Here is an 18,169-nt window from a genome sequence, read left to right as displayed (position 1 = left end):
GGTGTCTTCACAACAAAGGTAAAGAATAAAACCTTTCCAAAAATTATGCAAAATTTTTAGAGGATTTGCAAAACCATTTAAACTAAGAAAGAGATGTCTGAAGAAAAAGAGTGAAAGACTTGGTCTTAAAAGAAACTATCAGTGCTTCCTAAATAAAAACAAATTATATGCTAGATAAGAAAACAACTGGATTTAGACTTGCCGTTCTCTCCAAGGACATAAAACCAAGCTCGATTATTCATTCCCACAGCCAGGTGATAAAGCCCTACTGCTACAAAGTTGGGTTCCACATCCACAGAAACTGTGACTGGTAGCTCCTATAATAGGGAAAAATAACAGTAGTTAACTGCTGAAACTGTTTTGATTTTATTAATAAATAAAAGTAACAGCATTTTCATACTCCTTCAACAGGATTGGCTATGGTGACTTCAAGGAGGGAGGTGAGATATGCAATCCTGGTGCTGCAGGCATCCCCGAGGACAGGGAGCTTGGTCAGGAAAACATGGAGCGATCCCCTCTGGGTAGACAGTGCCAGCAACTGACCATCATCTGTCCAGGACAAGGTGCCCAATCCTGAAATAATGGACATAATAAAGGATTATTCAAAAACAGAGATACTGTTGCAGGCAAACAAGCAACTCTCTTCACTTAAGCTGCTAGAGGCATAAAAATCTTCAAATTTTAAAAATAGTTTAAATAGTCTTTATTTAGACTAGGACGTTCATCATGGATTGGCTTATGAACATGAGCCCTGATTCATTCAACACTGGCTCAAAGGGAAGGTATGTAAGAATTTAGTTTTTGCAACCGGATTTGGGATAAAACGCACCAGAAATCTTTGAATCAAAGTGGACTTATATGCTTCTAGTCAAGGAGTATGACTCAACATAATTACTGAAATAAGGAGGCTATCTTAGGGAACTCTAGTGAAAGGTGTTAATTTTATTCCTCCTATAATTAATGCAAACCATACAGTAACACATTACTCTCTGTAATCGAAACAATAAAATGTCATTCTGCTACAGAAAAATCAGTACCTTTATTTTCATCATCCAGGTTGATTATAGCATACATGTCTTTTAATTCTGCCAAGTCATGGATTTTAATGCTGAAAAATTAAAAAAAAGTCCTTTAAATATGACCGCTAAGTTAAATTGTTTTTCTTCACAAACAATTATAAGCTATGGAACAGGTCAGTGTTCTTCAAAAAAAAGGAGGATCCACTGGGTTAAGGTAAGAAAATATTAAATTTTCTATATTTAATTATATTTTATCCTTTAAATTTTTGTTTGTTTGTTGAGTTGTGGGGTAGGGTTGTGTCTCAGCTCTCTAATCTACAGCTTCAGGAACAAGGAGGTTTAAGTTATCCTGAAGAAAAGTTTGAGTAGGAAAATATTCCCCTGAGCAGTATTAATTATTGCAAGCTGAAGCAGGTTTCTCTTTGCAATGTGTCCTCCCCACCGCCCCGCCCCACCCCGCTCATCCCAAGAGTTTTTTCCTACAAAAAGAAGTGACGTATAATAGAAAGAGCATTCAATTTGGAATCACAAGGCCTAGGTGGAAAGCTCTGAAAAATGCAGGCATAATGTTACTTCACGGGGTTATTGGGAAGAGTAAGTAGGCTAATGCGAATGAAAGCTGTGTAGCGGGACCTAATGGTTGCAACATTTCTTTCTTCCTGTCTCCCTTCCCCTCTCCTTCCTTCCTCCCTTCTCCTCCCTCCCACTGTCCCACTTATATATTTTTCCTTTCATTTAAAACATTAAATGTTTTCATTTAATTAAACTTTTAATTTTGATATAATTATAGGTCCACATGTGGTTGTAAGAAGTAACAGAGAGATTCTGTGTAACTTTTACCTTTTTCCCCAATGGTAACACCTTGAAAAACTATAGTATAATATCATAATCAGGATGTTGACGTTGATAAAATCCATGAATCTTATTCAGATGTCCCTGGTCTTACTTGTACTGTGTGTGTGTGTGTGTGTGTGTGTGTGTGTGTGTGTGTGTGTGTGTGTGTGTGTGTGTGTGTTTAGTTCTATGAGATTTTTTCACACAGGAGGTTCCTGAGAGCCACAACCACAGTCAGGATACAGGAGGGTTCCCATCACCACAACGATCCCTTGTATGTCCCTTTTTATAAACACACTTACCTCCTTCCTCCCCACCACACCCCGGAGCTATCCCTAACCTCCAGCCACCATTAGTCTGTTCTGCTTCTATAACTTTATCATTTCAAGAATATTATGTAAATGAAATCATACAGTATGCAACCTATGGGGATTACCTTTCTTCAATCATAGTTCTCTGGAGATTCATCCAAGTTTTTGCGTGCATGAATAGTTTGTTCCTTTTTATTGCTGAGTAGTATTTCACACTATGGAATACCAGGTTATTTAACCGTTCACCCACTGAAGGACACCTGGATTGTTTCTAGTTTTCAACTATTACAAATAAAGGTGCTATAAACATTCATATTCAGAGTTTTCTGTGAACATGTTTTGGTTTCTCTGGGGAAAACGGCCAGGAGTGTAACTGCATGTTTAGTTTTTTTAAGAAACTGCCAAACTGTTTTCCAGAGTAGCTGTACCAATTTACATTCCTACCAGCAATGTATGAATGATCCAGATTCTCCTCACCCTCACCAACATTTGGTGTTATCACTACATATTTTAAATTATAGCCATTCTTTTTAAAAAATATTTGTTTATTTTTGGCTGTGTCGGGTCTTAGTTGCAGCAGGCGGGATCTTTTGTTGCGGCGCACGGACTCTTTGTTGCAGTGCTCGGGCTTCTCTGTAGTTGTGGCACGCAGGCTCTCTAGTTGTGGCTTGAATGCTCAGTAGTTGCAGTGCATGAGCTTAGTTGCCCTGAAGCATGTGGGATCTTGGTTCCCTGACCAGGGATTGAACCCATGTCCCCTGCACTGGAAGGTGGATTCTTAACCACTGGACCACCAGGGAAGTCCCTAATTATAGCCATTCTTATAGATGTGTAGTGATATCTCACTGTGGTTTTAGTTGGCATTTCCCTAATAGTTAATGATGTTGAACATCTGTTCATGTGTTTATCTACTGTCTGTATATCCTCTTTGCTGAAATGTCTTTTACCCATTTCTACTTGGACTGTTGGGTTTTTTACTTTTGAGTTTTGAAAGAGCCCTTTATGTATTCCAGACACTAGTCCTCTGTTGGATACGTGGTTTGCAAAATATCTTCTCTCATTTTGCTGCTTATCCTTTCATTCTCCTAACAGAATCTTCCACTGAGCAAAAGTTTTAAATTTTGATGAAACCTAATTTAGCAATTTCTCCTCATATAGATGTTTTTGGTTTCAAATCTAAGAACTGTTTGCCTAGCCCTAGATCCAAAAGATTTCCTGTTTTACACAGTTTTACATTTTACATTTAAGTCCCTGATGCATTGAGTTAAGTTTTGATTAAGGTGTGAGGTTTAGGTTCAGGTTAATTTTTTTGGTGTATGGATCTCCAACTGCTCTAGCACCATTTGTTGAAAAGGCTATTTTAATTCTATTTAATTACTTTTGCATTTTTGTCAAGAATCAGATGTGCATGTTTGTGTGGGTTTATTTCTGGCTTCTCTATTCTGTTCCCATTAATCTATGGCCTTGATTACTGTAGCTACATACTAAGCTTTAATATCAGGTAAAATTTTATTGTTCTTTTTAAAAGACTGCTGTTGGCTATTTTAGGGCCTATGATTTTGCATATATATTTTAGAATAAGCTTTCTCTACAAAAAATCATGCTGGGGTTCAGATATGAATTTCATTAAATCTATAGATCGATTTGGAGAGAATTGGAATCTTTACTGTGTTGAGTCTCCCACTCTATGAACACATTATGTCTCTCCATTTACTTGTATCTTCTTTGAGTTCTTTCAGCAGCATTTTGTAGTTTTCAGCATACAGACCTTGTACATATTTTGTGAAGTGTGTATCTAAGTATTTCATTTTCTTTGGATTAAAAATTGTATATTTTAAATTTGGTTTCCGCATGTTCATTGTTAGTACATAGACATGCAATTGATTGTGTGTTGACCTTGTATCTTGCCACCCTGCTGAACTCACTTATTAGTTTTAGTTCTAAGAGTTTGTAGATTCCTTGGGATTTCCTACATAGACAAACATGTCACCTGCAAATAAAAATAGTTATACTTCTCCCATTCCAATCTGGATGTGGTTTATTTCTTTTTCTTGCCTTACTGCAGTGACCAGAATGTCTAATATTAGATTGAGTTAGAGTAATGAAGGTGGATATCCTTGCCTTGTTCCCAATCTTAGGGGGCTAGCATTCAGTCTTTCACCATAGAATGTAATGTTATCTATACGTTTTTTGTAGATGTTCTTTATCAAGTTGAGGTAATTCCCCTCTATTCCTAATTTGCTGAGAGTTTTTATTATGAATAGGTGTTAGATTTAGTGAATTGTGTGTGTCAATTGATGTGATCATATGATTTTTCTTCTTTGACTGATGATATGGTAATTACATTGATTTTTTGAATGTTAAGCCAGCTTTGCATACTTGGAATAAATCCCACTTGGTCATGAGGCACAATTTTTTTTTACATTGCTGGATTCAGTTTGCTCAATTTTGTTGAGGATTTTTGTGTCTAAGTTCATGAGAGACAGTGATCTCTAGTTTTCTTTCTTTTTTTTTTTTTGCAGTACGCAGGCCTCTCACTGTTGTGGCCTCTCCTGTTGCGGAGCACAGGCTCCGGACGCGCAGGCTCAGCGGCCATGGCTCACAGGCCCAGCCGCTCTGTGGCATGTGGGATCTTCCTGACCGGGGCATGAACCCGTGTCCCCTGCATCGGCAGGTGGACTCTCAACCACTGCGCCACCAGGGAAGCCCATCTTTCTTTTTTTAATACTATCTTTATTTGCTTTGGTATAGGGTAATACTAGCCTTGTAAAATAAGTTGAGAAGTGTTTCCTCCTCTTTCTGAAGAGATTTTGTAAAATTGGTGTTAATTCTTTTTTAAATATTTGGTAGAATTCTCCAGTGAAACCATCTGGATGTGAAGATTTATTATTCAGGAGCTTTAAAATTATTATTCAATGTCTTTAATGGTTACAGAGCTAATTCAGATTATCTATTTCATCTGGGTTGAGTTTTGATAGTGGCTTTTGAAGAACTGTTTCTTTTTTTTTTTTTGGAATATAGTTGATTTACAATGTTGTGTTAGTTTCACGTACACAGAAAGGTGAATCAGTTATACATATACATATACCCACTATTTTTTAGGTTCTTTTCCCATGTAGGTCATTACAGAATATTGAGTCGAGTTCCCTGTGCTATACAGTAGGTCCTTATTAGTTATCTATTTTATATATAGTAGTATGTATATGTCAAGCCCAATCTCCCAATTTATCCCTTCCCTCCCTTCCCCCCTGGTAACCATAGGTTTGTTTTCTACATTTGTGACTCTCTTTCTGTTTCATAAATAAGTTTATTTGTACCATTTTTTTTAGCTTCCACATATAAGCGATATCATATGATATTTGTCTTTCTCTGTCTGACTTATTCACTCAATATGACAATCTCTAGGTCCATCCATATTGCTGCAAATGGCATTATTTTGTTCTTTTTTATGGCTGAGTAATATTCTAATGTATATATGTACCACATCTTCTTTATCCACTCCTCTGTTGATGGACATTTAGGTTGCTTCCATGTCTTGGCCATTATAAATAATGCTGCAATGAACATTGGGGTACACATATCTTTTTGACCAACAGTGTAGGAGGGTTCCCTTTTCTCCACACCCTCTCCAACATTTATTTTTCGTAGATTTTCTTGATGATGGCCATTCTGACTGGTATGAGGTGATACCCCATTATAGTTTTGATTTGCATTTCTCTAATAATTAATGATGTTGAGCATCTTTTCATATGCTTTTTGGCCATCTGTATGTCTTCTTTAGAGAAATGTTTATTTAGATCTTCCACCCATTTTTTGATTGGGTTGTGTTCCCTATCTTCTAAGTTGTCAAATTTCTGAGTATAAAGTTGTTTGTAGTATTCCTTTCTCCTTTTAATGGTTTTCAGATCTGTAGTGATACCTCTATTTCACTCCTGATATTGGTGATTTGTGTCTTCTATTTTTGTCATCCTTTCTAGAGACTTACCATTTTTTTTCAAAAATTCCAGCTTTTTAATTAATTTTTTTATTTTTTAATTTTCAATTTCTGCTCTTTATTACTTTCTTCCTTCTGCTCTGGGCCTATTTTGCTCTTCTTTTTCTAGTTTCTTGAGGTAGGAACTTAGCTAATTGATTTGAAATCTTTTCTTTCCTGTGTATGAATTTATACTATAAATTTTCTTCTCAGAAATGCTTTAGCTGCCTCTCATATATTTTGATATGCTGCAATTCCATTTTCACTAAGTTCTATGTATTTTTTAATTTGCTTTGAGATTTACTCTTTGACCCATGAGTTATGGAAGTAGGTTGTCTAGTTTCCAAGTGTTTAGAGAATTTCTTGTTGTCTTTCTGCTACTGATTTCAAGCATGATTACATGATGGTTAGAGAACACATTTTGTATGATTTCAATTTCAATTTGCTGAGGTTTGTTTCATGGTCCAGGATATGGTCTACCTTGGTGAATGTTCCATGGGTGCTTGGAAAAAATATGCATTCTGTTATTGTTGGGTGGAGTGCTCTGTAGATGTCTGCTAGGTCTGGTTGGTTTACAACACGGTCCAAGTCTGTTGAGAGTTTAGCTAAGCTACACCATGATGTAGCTGCCTTGGCATCTACTTGGCCAAGTGGCTTGCAGGGACCTTAAACTAACACTAGTCCTTCCTGCACATGCATGCCCTACATAGCAGCCCACACAAGCAAATGTAAGTTCTTTATGTGACTTCACCAATAGCCCTTGTGACCAACAGTCTCCCCTGCCTCCACCTTACCTACCCAGCTATTTACCATTACTGTTGCTTTTCCTTTATTCTTGATGTTCCAAATTTCCTTCTGTCATCTGTTTTCTTCTATCTGAAGAATTTCCTTCAGCAATTCTTTTAGAGGAGGTCCACTGGCAGTAAATTCTCTTCATTCTCCTTCATCTGAGGATGTTTTTATTTCACTTTCATTACTGATGGATATTTTTACTGGATATAGATAGATAGAGGTTTGGTTAACAATTCTTTTCTTTCAGCACTTTAAGAATGTTGTGAGTTTCCTTCTGGCCTCTATGGTTTATGGTGAGAAATCTGCTGTCATTCAAAATGTTCTCTGGCTGCTTTCAAAATCTTTTCTTTGCCTTTAGTTTTTAGCAGTTTGATTATGATGTGTCTGGGCCTAGATTTCTTTGGATTTACCCTTTTGGGGTTTGCTGAACTTATATATAGGTTTATGTCTTTTGCCAAATGTGAGAGTTTCCGGCCATCATTTCTGAGATTCTTAAGACACAAATGTTAGACCTTTGGTAGTTTCACAGGTCCCTGAGGCTCTGCTCATTTTTTTTTTTTTTTCCAATCTTTTTTTCCTCTGGGTCTGAATGGATATTTCTATTGCTCTACCTTCAACTTCACCAACTCTTTTACTCTGTGATTTCCATTCTGGTGTTACATACACTGCATTAATATTATTTTTTCAGTCCCAGAATTTCCATTTGGTTCTTCTTTATAAGATCTATTTCTATTCTGAGACTGTTCCCATCTGTTTTGAGAATGCTAGCCCTTACTTCTTGGAGCATTTTTATAATAGCTGCTATTTGCTTCATCTTGGCATTGGTGTCTTTTGATTGCCATTTCTCAAGTGAGTTGAAATTTTCCTGATTCTTCATACGTCAAGTAATGTGGGGTTATATTCTGGACATTTTGAATATTATGTTATGAGACTCTGTCTTGTTTAAATCCCACAGAGAAGGTTAATTTTTTTTTTCTTTTTTTAAGCAGGCAAACAGCCCAGTTGGGTTCAGGCCACACATTTTAACCAGCCTTCTGTGGGTTATGATTTCAATGTCAGTTCCACTTCCAAAGCCTTTGCAGTGGTACTCAGATATGTCCCTGTATGCCCTACTCTTTGGCCAGTATAGGACATGGGCTATGATCTATCCCTTATTTCAGTTCTCAAAGTCTTTGGTATGTGTTTAGGATGTGATACACACACACAGCTCAGGGATGAACCTGGGAGTTCATAAATATCTTTATAGGGTTGCTTTCCAGAGTTTCTCCTTCTCTAGGACCTCCCTGGTATATTCTGGTTCCCTGGGGCTCCCCTTTTTGGTCTTCCAGCAGGAAAGCTTCCAGCAGGAAAGCTGGGGCTCTAGTTGCTCTGCTCTACCTTGTACCTCCTACAACTGTGCCTGCAGCCAAGTAGTGAGAGGACAGAGAGAAAAATAAATAACAAGGGTATGCCCCAGCTTCTCGGGACCACAGCTCCTCCAATTGGAGAGGAAGGTTACCGTCCATCAGAGTTTTAGGTGCCTGTGGGTCCTTGCTGTCACTGCCATGGTGAGAATGCTTGGTGGCTGGGGCATGAGAGAACAAAGAAAGAAAAAAAAATTGGGGGATTTCCCCAACTTTCTCTGAGTGTTAGGAGTTCTCTTTCCTGCAACTTGAGCCAGAACTAAAGGGCTTCTCTCAGAGTTCTCTCTCTCTGCCTGGTGCTTACATCCAGGGTCCAGGTTTCAGGCTGCCTTGAGTCCTGGCTGAGAGAGACCAGAAGACAAATGGGAGACTCACCACTGGCTCAGTGATACTTCAAACGCCGGCCTTCTTCTCCAATCTGCCTGCTACTATTTACTTTTCAGAGTCCTTAAATAGCTGTTCCATGGATTCTGTTCAGGTTTTATGGCTGTATTCAGTGAGAGTGACAGGGTGGAGCGTGCTTACTCCATGTTACCCAGAAGTGCCTATTTTATTTTTAAGATTGATTTTCAAGCATACTCCATTTTAGGTTTTGTATTTAGTACGCATTTAGTATTTTAGGTATTACCCCGAGTGTTAAAGGCAGAGGTAAAGACATGTTAGGAATTTTCAACTGCAAACATATTCTAACAGTGCAACTATGGTTGATAGATTCACATTAGTTAACAATGTCCTGTTGAATCTCTTGAATACTCCTTATATAAGCTTTCCTGGGAACATGTGAATATAACTTACCAGTTATCACCACATGTAGCAGCTTTGTTAAGGGTCTGTGATACTGCAATACTGGTTAGACTATCTTTATGGTCACGAGTCTGAAATATCTCTTGACCGATCTCTTGAATATGAGTGGAAATGACCAAACAAATTCCACGTGAAAAACCAATCAAGATGTAGCCATCACCATACCTATAGCAACAAAGGCAATAATACAGTAAAAAGGAAGATTAACTATCATTTGCAATACAGTAAATAAGCAAATACCTTAAAACTAAGGAATTAGAGAATATAATTTATCAAGGGCCTATTTGTCAGATACTATGCTAGGTAGTTCCACATAATAAATCATAGACTATAATCCAGAAAATGTTACATAGAGAAGTGAAAATGCTACAGACAAAAATTAAATATAATTAGTAAGGGAAAACACAGGGGTATCCTTCTGTAATGAGCTTTTGTACATACCAACTATAGCAGACAATGTTGCCGTAGCACTGCCGAAACTCCAGATGAATTGGGTTATCTGGTTCATTCAGATTAAAAAGAAACAAAGTTTTCTTGCCAACCACTACACTTATCTGCCAGAAAAGAAAAGAGATTATGAAATGAATTACTCAGCACTTCATGAAAAGACTAATAAGCAAATCCAAAGAGCATAAACCTAATTTAGAAAAACAATGAGCCAAATTTAGCATGTTAAATGTTATAATTAGTAAGGTAACAATGTGACTAACTCAAAACATTTGTAACATTTTACTAATATACAGTCTGGGAAGGATACTTGGCTTTACATATATGCAATACACCCTTGGAAGTACACTAAAATAGCTCGATGTACCTCTAATATGAGTCCTGTGCAGTACAGGGAGGTAGGTCTGACATACTTCCATTGAAACTGAATTCATATCCGGAGTATAGAGAGTCTTCTAAGGCCGTCTGATTTTGATTTTGGGCTATCTGGGATTACAGGTCCACACCTGTGTGGATAATCTAGCTCGGCTTTTTATATCATCACTCTTCCCATCACCTGCAGGGCACTGGTCAGTGTGGCTAGACTACTATCCCGCTGTTACAAGTTGGTACTTAACTATAATTCTCAGTTGAGGGTCTAACTGTGTTGGGGAGAGAAAAGAGTGCATTACTTATTTGGGCTCATTAAGGGTAATGGATATATATATGTAAAGAGAAACATTTTGATATATTTCCTTGATTCTAAGACGCTACCAGTTAGGAGTTATTATCACTTTAATAATAGCTTTTTGAGAAATAAAGGAACATTACTTCATTAAATATATTCTTGTTGATTGTGAAAATCATCTGGATTTCAGAATGTTAAAATGTGGCAGGGAAAACAATCTAAGGTATTAAAAAAATAAAACTATAATTTCCATAGCTCTGGTCCCCACATCTGATAGAGTGAAAATTTAAAAAAATGATAGAGAAATCAACACTCTTGCTTTTCAAGGTGCCCCCACTGTTTTTGCTACCATAAGAATAAGAAGAGCAGCAAGTGTAACAGGAAACTGTCCTCACTTGCTGTGATATTAGGTGGCAGCAGAAAAAACATTTAGGCCTGAGAAACTGGGGCCTGCATTGGTTTAATAAGTGAAGGACTATAATTTATTTATCACTATAGATTCTGAACCATACTAGAAAAGGAGACAGAATATCCTAAAAAATTACCAAAATAATTTGGGCCTGGATTGGATTTAGAACTCTTACCGTGCTTTCAGCAGTGGAGGTTCGGTCATCAGTCTTCATCATGGAAAACTGCATGTCGCCAGGCTCTGATCTCACTGGTGTCTGCAAGGGTGAAAATACTATCACTATGAATAAACCCCAAAATCAAATTCATTCTATTACTAAAACAGGTAACTTGTTTTCATTTCTGTTACAGGTTGGACTAACAACCTGAAAATCCCACTGCTACAAACTTCTAGAAATTCTGGATGAAACTGAACACGTATCTTATTAAATGGCTAAGATAAGCTTGAAAGAAGGTTAGGAAGATTTCCAGGGACCATAAGCAAAGATCAAATTGAAAACCAAAGTGTGTGCAGAAACTGATGCTGCAGATATCCAGAGCAGCAGCTCTGGTAAAGGGAGACAATAAGGAAGCCCATTTGGCTCAAGCTGGGCTTTGGGTCAGAAAAAATTCTTTTAAAATCAAAAACTTTCCCTCCTATGCTCATTGTGGTCTAAGGTCCAAAGTTATACTTTGAGTGGTCTAGAAACTCCCTGCAGTGTTTGGCCAAAACGAATCTAAAGCTTCTTCAAAGGCTTCAAAAAACTTCCACAGTCAAGCCCTGCTGGAGATGAGCTCACAATTCAAAATGAGAAAACTCAGAAACAAACAATGGATCAAGAGGAAGAGTCACCAGATCTAAAAAGAACAGAATTATCAGAAAGAGATCATAAATACATTTAAAATGGCTAAAAATATAAAAGGACTCATAAATATAAGAAAAGACAACACTTTCTTTAAGAGTCCAGGCAGATTTTAAAAAGAACTACAAAGTACTTTCTACAGATAAAAAGTAGAGCCATTAAAATAAAGACTCAATGGGATGGACAGAAGATTAGACAAATTTGAAGAAAGAATAAGTTAACTGATTTGAGGAAATTATCCTGAAGATTGCAAAGAGTGACAAAAAGAAACTATGAAAGAGACATCAAGAGATATAAGAAGATCCAACATATGTCTAACAGTTGCTCTTGTAAGACAGAATAGAAATGGCGAGAGGTGAATTTCAAAGAGATAATGACTAAGAACTTTCCAGGATTGATGAAAGACAGCAATCTTCAGATTCAGGAAGCAAGACAAGTCCTCAGCAGGATAAATAAAGATAAATCCACACAAGTTACAATGGAGTGCTCTGCAGAATAGCCAAGTCAAAGCAATGCAGAGAAAATACCAGACAAAACAATACTTATAATGTATGTTTTGTTTACTGCATCATAACTTAAGTAGTATGCCAAATTCTGGAAACATACTTCTTGGGGATTAAAAATGGGAAAGAGTTGTCTTGTATGTTAATAATGGCTCAGTGGTAGTGGCTTCCTTGGATGTTATGTGTGGAAAAGTATTCTAAGGTCTTGATTCATTGAAGAAAAAAAAAGCCAATATCTACTGATGATGTGTGATATGGATACAAGAGGGGGGACCTGTAGCATTCTAATTCTAAAGGACACCAATATAGATGGATCAAAATTACAAGGTTTCTAGAAACTATTTTTTACAGTAATGCTATATATATATATATATATATATATATTAACATCTCTATTGTAATGCCATATTAACCTTCCTTAAGAACCACTGTAATCATGCTATGGTCTGCTCAACATGATTGAGTTACTTCTATCTCACTTTCAAAGCTTTCCAGTTACAAGAACCAACTTTCTTCTTCAGACTTATCTTCTATAAATTCTCAGTCAAAGTCCAAATCTTCAGTCAGTCCAGTCTGGAATAAGCCATGAACGAGCTGTAATAAGTTTTTCCTTTTATCTTTGTTCTGTTCTGCTTGGAGTGAATGATAGCGACTGCTAAATGTCTTACAATACCCATTAAAACAAGTTTTAGCAGGGCACATGATCACCTAGGGAGACTAAATTTGCAGCTTCCCTGGCAGCAGCAAGGTGTGACCATATAACTAGGTTCTGGATATATGATATGAATGGAAATTATGATTGCATCTTCCAGATTAGGTCGTTCACAAATTTCTTGCACTCCACTTCTCTTTTTTCCTTGCCTGGGGCTGAAATGAGGTGCTGGTATGCTTGCTTTAACCATGTACATGAGGGCAAAACACTCTAGAAAATGGCAGAACAGTAAGATGGAAGGAAGGGAGGGGAAGGAAGGAAGGGGGAATTTATACAACCTTGAGAAGCAGAGATACATAGATGACATGCTTACCCCTCTCTGTTTTATGAGAAAAAAAAAGAGGAAAAACCACCCAAACTACCATATTCTTAGAGTCCTTGTAATTTTGGGCCTCGTTGTTACAATAGTTTTGCCTATACCCTGACTGATTTAGATCATCTTTTCTCTTACAGATTCACAATCCAACTTTCATTTATCTCCTCTGTCTCACAAATGTTATAGGACTTGTAAGCTATATCACACAATTTGATAATCATATAAGATGATATATGTTTTATCATGATTAGTTTTCTCTTCTTGAGAGTAGGGGGCCTATGGTGGGCAGCCTCTAAGATGGTCTGGAATGATCCTCACCTCCTGGTGTTCATGCCTTTGTGTAATCCCCATCCAGCCCCTCAGTGTAGGCTGGGCCTAGTGACTCACCTCTAGAGAACAGAATACAGCAAAAATAATTTTGAGATCAGGTTATTTATTAATGATTGCAGCTTAAGTCTTGAATGACTATTCTCACTCTCTTGCCAGCTGCTTTGCTGTGGTCCCCAGTCAAGCCTTCAGATAAGACTGCAGCTCAGACTGATAAAATGATTGCAGCCTCATGAGAGACCCTGAGGCAGAAGTACCCAGCTTAGCTGCACCTGGATTCCTCATCCACAAAAACTGCAAAGCAATGTTTGTTGTTTTAAACTGCTAAGTTTTGAGGGTATTTTATTATGCAGCAATAGATAGTTAATATAGGGCCATATTTCTTATTTCTTCTGTAGTCATATTTCATATTTCTTCTATAGTACATAGCACAGTGCCATGTAACTAGCAGGTATTCAAAGAATGTCAATATTGCTCTAGAAGTAATAAATCATAAGCCAAGTCATCCAAAGTGAAATTCTGCCACTGGTGAGCTTCTATAGCTATGGGTAATACAAATTCCCTTGAGAGGAGCCTCTGAAGATCTAATCAATCTTGGGAAATTTGAACATCAGTAAAATTTAATCCTAAAATTAAATTTAATTAGAATTAGTTTGGAAGCAATTTAACATATCAGCTAAAGGAGTGGGCTTTAGAATCAGGCAGTTGATTACATTACCTGACTGAGTCCAGTTGTTAACATTTATGCCGTAAATATACGTATATAAAATAAGAGTTATTTCACTAATATACTGTTTGACTATAACCACAGAGCTGATAATCCATGCTAATACTAGCCAATGGGAAATGTACAAAGGAGGATATTTGGATAAAGTATTCATATTAAAGAAAAATTTCCTAATACATTAAAAAAATTGATGTTTAGAATGTGAAGTTATTGTATACATATCTCACATAGAGATTTTTAAATTTTTTGATAGACAAACTTTGTTTTGGAAGAAAATTTGAATATAGCAGACCAAAGAGATGTTACTGTATTACCTGTCTTATTGTGTCACCTTCCTGATTACTAACTGTAATCATTTTATCTTCACCACCTAAAGCGAGCATGTTTTCTGCATTCCAACATCCACATGTGATTCTCTTAGTATGTTTTCCTGAAAAAGAGATGATTTTTGTACATATTGATTCTCAAAAAAAATTTTAGATATCCGTGATGTTAATCTGAAAGTTTAGATAATATACTATGAAAATTAAACAGAAAAGAAATTTAAAATCTCAGCAGTTAGTGTCTAAGCAACCTTATTTAAAACAGTTTATTACCAAGTTGTAAATCAAGATAAAGGCATATGAGGGCAATCCTGTTTTCCAATTTTTTATGTGCATATGAGCATATGTCCTAACATAAAAAGATATTCCACCCCTTGACAAGTTTGTTTGTTTACCATATAACCAAACTTATCACAATAATGTCTTAAACACAAAATGTGCTTAAATCTCAAAGCACTGAAGCTATCTCTACTATCTCTACTACTCTTCACAGTGTGGGAGACCCTTGGCATAAGCAGATTCAATATCACAGTTTTGACTATGCATATATAACTAAAGGACATACAATGATTCATGATAACACTGAGGTACAAATATGAATGCACCTTAGTGAGACTTGTGTTAAGAGTTGACTCATTTAGCTAGTATGGGATATTAGACAGCTACTAAGTATCAGGACTTTTTTTATTGAGCAATCTAGACAGGGCAAAAACCACATTTTGGGGTGGAAATTGCATGCTTGACACTGAGGGCATTTGTTGAAGGTCCTGGGATAGATAAATACTCAAGAGCCCCAAGGTTAATTAAGTATACAGATTCTGGAGGCAGACTGCCTATTTTGAATAAGTGGCTCCACCACTTACTGCAAAACCATGGGTAAGTGACTTAACCTTTCTATTCCTTAGTCACATCATCCAAAAATTGGGGATAATAGTAGAAGCTCTCTCATAGGGGTTGAGGATCAAACGAGTTAAAGCACTTAGAATAGTGCCAGGCATATAGGAAATGCCATATAAATGTTAGCTATTTTAGCTGTTATTGAGACAGAGATCATGTTTATTTTATTCATGTACCCCTTACAGAACCTAATACAGTATGTATGCAGAAGGCAGGCTCTAAATAAATAGTCGTTAAGTGAGTAGACCCTGAGGCCAGAGTGTGCCAGTGTGTTAGAGGCTCAGGTAGGAGGAGAGTATAGCTGTGAAGTCCCAGAAGATGGGTAAGAGATGAAGTCAGAGAGTCGCCAAGGGCCAGGTCACAGAGGGCTTGGCTGGCCATAGTGAGGATTTTGACCCTTGGTGACATGGAGAGCCACTGGAGAGTTCCGAGCAGAAGGCTCACTGTGGCCTCCGGGCTGAGGATATTCTATAGCAGGGAAAGATCTGAAGCAGGGAGACCAGTTAAGATATTCCAGAAATTCAGGCTAAAGATGTCTGAGCCCCACACCATGGTGGCAGCAGTAGAGGTGATGAGAACAGTCTTGATTCTGGAGATATTTGTAGATAGATCCTACCAAATTTTCTGGCAAATTAGGTATGGAACATAGGAGAAAGATAAGGGTCAAGGATGACAATAAGGTTTGGCTTAAATATCTAAAAGGATGAAATGCCATCAATGAGAGGGAAAACTATGGGTTTTGGTGGTATTAAATTTGAAGTGTTTACTAGAAATCTCATTGGAGATGTTGAGTAAGCACCTGGATGTATGAGTCTAGAGTTTGGAAGAGATAAATATGGGACTATAGAGGTAGTATTTCAAATCAGAAGACCAGAGCACAAAAGTGAAGGGAACATTCAGAGAAGAGACTGGGATATAGGAGATTTTGCTGATCATAGATTAAGTGGTACACTGGAACTGGGTGTCCAAAGTAATGGGCGTTAGAAGGGAAAAAAGGAGTACATGAGGAGCGGTGGAAAGACGCCAAAGACAAACTTCTTTCTATACTCAAGAAAGGGAGAAGAAAATCTCTCCTTTTCTTCTAGTGCTCAGAAGTCAGGTTAACCTTAACTTCACTGATAACAGTTAACATGTTTTGTGTGGTTGCTTAACATTGTTCTGGGCACTTTAGATGTATTGACTCATTTAATTAGTATTAACTTACAGTTACCATACTATGGCCACTGAAATGTAAATCATGTTATTGGGAGACTGGCAATATTAGGTACACTGTGAACAATGAAATTCATGCATGTTAGAAGCATGCAAAGTGAGAACTGCCTATATCTAGTCTAGTTCAAGGAAATAAATCAGAGCATGACAAAACAAGGTAACAGACATTAGCTACTGTAAAAACCATGCATTCGTGCAGCTGCTATTGGAAGTGAAATGCCTTGGTTTTAGGAAAGTAAATTATTTCAAAGGAAAAAAAGCAGAGCCACAAATCACAACTAACTCTGAAAGAGGCAGCTAAAGGACCTAAAATATATAATTAGCCTGAATCTTTTCCATTTTACACAGTGAATTAAATTAGCTGAGACTAGAATCAATATTCATATTAAATACAAAGATCACATATAAAATCATGTATATATGACAGATACTGGCACAAAATAATCATGCTTTGACAAATTATTTTCTTATACCTCAAGTGTCAAAATTTCTAGGGCTTATAAGTTAACTGGTAGAATATACCTGTAAATGAAGTGGGATATAGGAAATGCCTACTTAAGTCAAACAAATTAATTTATATGGTGAAAGCAGAGTTTTGTAACTCAAAAATTTTTACTTTAATTTTTCAGATGGATCAATGACATAACTGTTTAGCTAGAGCACTAAAAATATTCCTATGAAAGATATACATATATGTGAAAATAATTTGAAATGAACAAGTGTCCTTAATTGAAAGGCACTTTCTCAAGTATTCTGTGGGCACTATTATCTCCAGGATTTAATTCTTCCATTAGTGGTAAATTATACTGGCCACCTGTATATAATTAAGCCCACTGTTTCACCATTCACCAGCATGATGTTACAATAATTGAAAAGAATCGATACTGTTTCCTCCTGGGGAGTCCCAGGGCAGATGCTAGGTGACCAGAGGCTGGGGGAATCAAAGAGACCGAACCAAGAAGGCCAATGGATTAAACACACATACCATCCAGTCATATACCCTGAGGGAAATATAACTCGAAGTCAACTCCTAGAATAAATTGGTGTTTGGAGAGAGTGAGGGGTCAGAATTAGGATATACTGGATATACTCTGTCCAAGAAGCCTCCAAACGTTTTAGCCCATCTACTAATGTGTTGATATGCATCTGAGCTATTCCATGCCAGAGGCACAATCTGGGTGAGAAAGGGACAGATGGAAGCCATGCTATTAATGTACTGGTGTCCAAAGGCACAGGCTCACCCTAGGGCAACCTGTTACATAGCCTGGGAAATTCTTAGTAGGTAGTGAAGATGGATCTTCTAGTTTAGATAGATGTATGGCTTGACCAGGGAAGTCTTCATTTTAAACTACAAAATTTCTCTTGCAATATCAGGGAAATCTGAGGTGGTAAAATTTCCATTTATGTAAAGCATCTCAAGTATTTAGCAGTGTTTCCAGCTACAACCTACCAAGGACAGGAATCTTTCGAGATGTCTGACGATTATAAATGAGCAAATTTCCTTTAACAGTTCCAACAGCCAGGAAACTTCCAAATTTTGACCAAAGAAGGAAAGACAATTGATCCCTGTAACATTAAGATACAAATTACTAAACAATTCACAATTATAACCCCCTAAGTAGTCCTTTTAAAAAGTACTTCATGAATAGTTT

General features: G+C 37.1%; 1 protein-coding gene across 1 annotated transcript in view; it reads right to left on the bottom strand.

The window, feature by feature from the left end:
- Window positions 1-14,441, bottom strand: part of WDR19 (WD repeat domain 19) — a gene marked incomplete at its 5' end in the record, with an annotated part of 80,623 nt that extends 66,182 nt beyond the window's left edge. Inside the window, 7 exons of the mRNA XM_079699659.1 lie at window positions 203-317; window positions 401-573; window positions 1,038-1,108; window positions 9,128-9,301; window positions 9,578-9,690; window positions 10,835-10,915; window positions 14,400-14,441. Of these exons, the coding sequence (XP_079555785.1) occupies window positions 203-317; window positions 401-573; window positions 1,038-1,108; window positions 9,128-9,301; window positions 9,578-9,690; window positions 10,835-10,915; window positions 14,400-14,441 (769 nt within the window). The remainder of the gene's footprint in view (window positions 1-202; window positions 318-400; window positions 574-1,037; window positions 1,109-9,127; window positions 9,302-9,577; window positions 9,691-10,834; window positions 10,916-14,399) is intronic.
- Window positions 14,442-18,169: the final 3,728 nt, after the last annotated feature.

The sequence above is a fragment of the Hyperoodon ampullatus genome (assembly GCF_949752795.1).
Source record: "Hyperoodon ampullatus genome assembly, chromosome: 1".
Classification (NCBI taxonomy): Eukaryota; Metazoa; Chordata; class Mammalia; order Artiodactyla; family Ziphiidae; genus Hyperoodon; species Hyperoodon ampullatus.
Note: the sequence above shows the minus strand (reverse complement) of the source record. Positions and strands in the feature narration are given on the sequence as shown.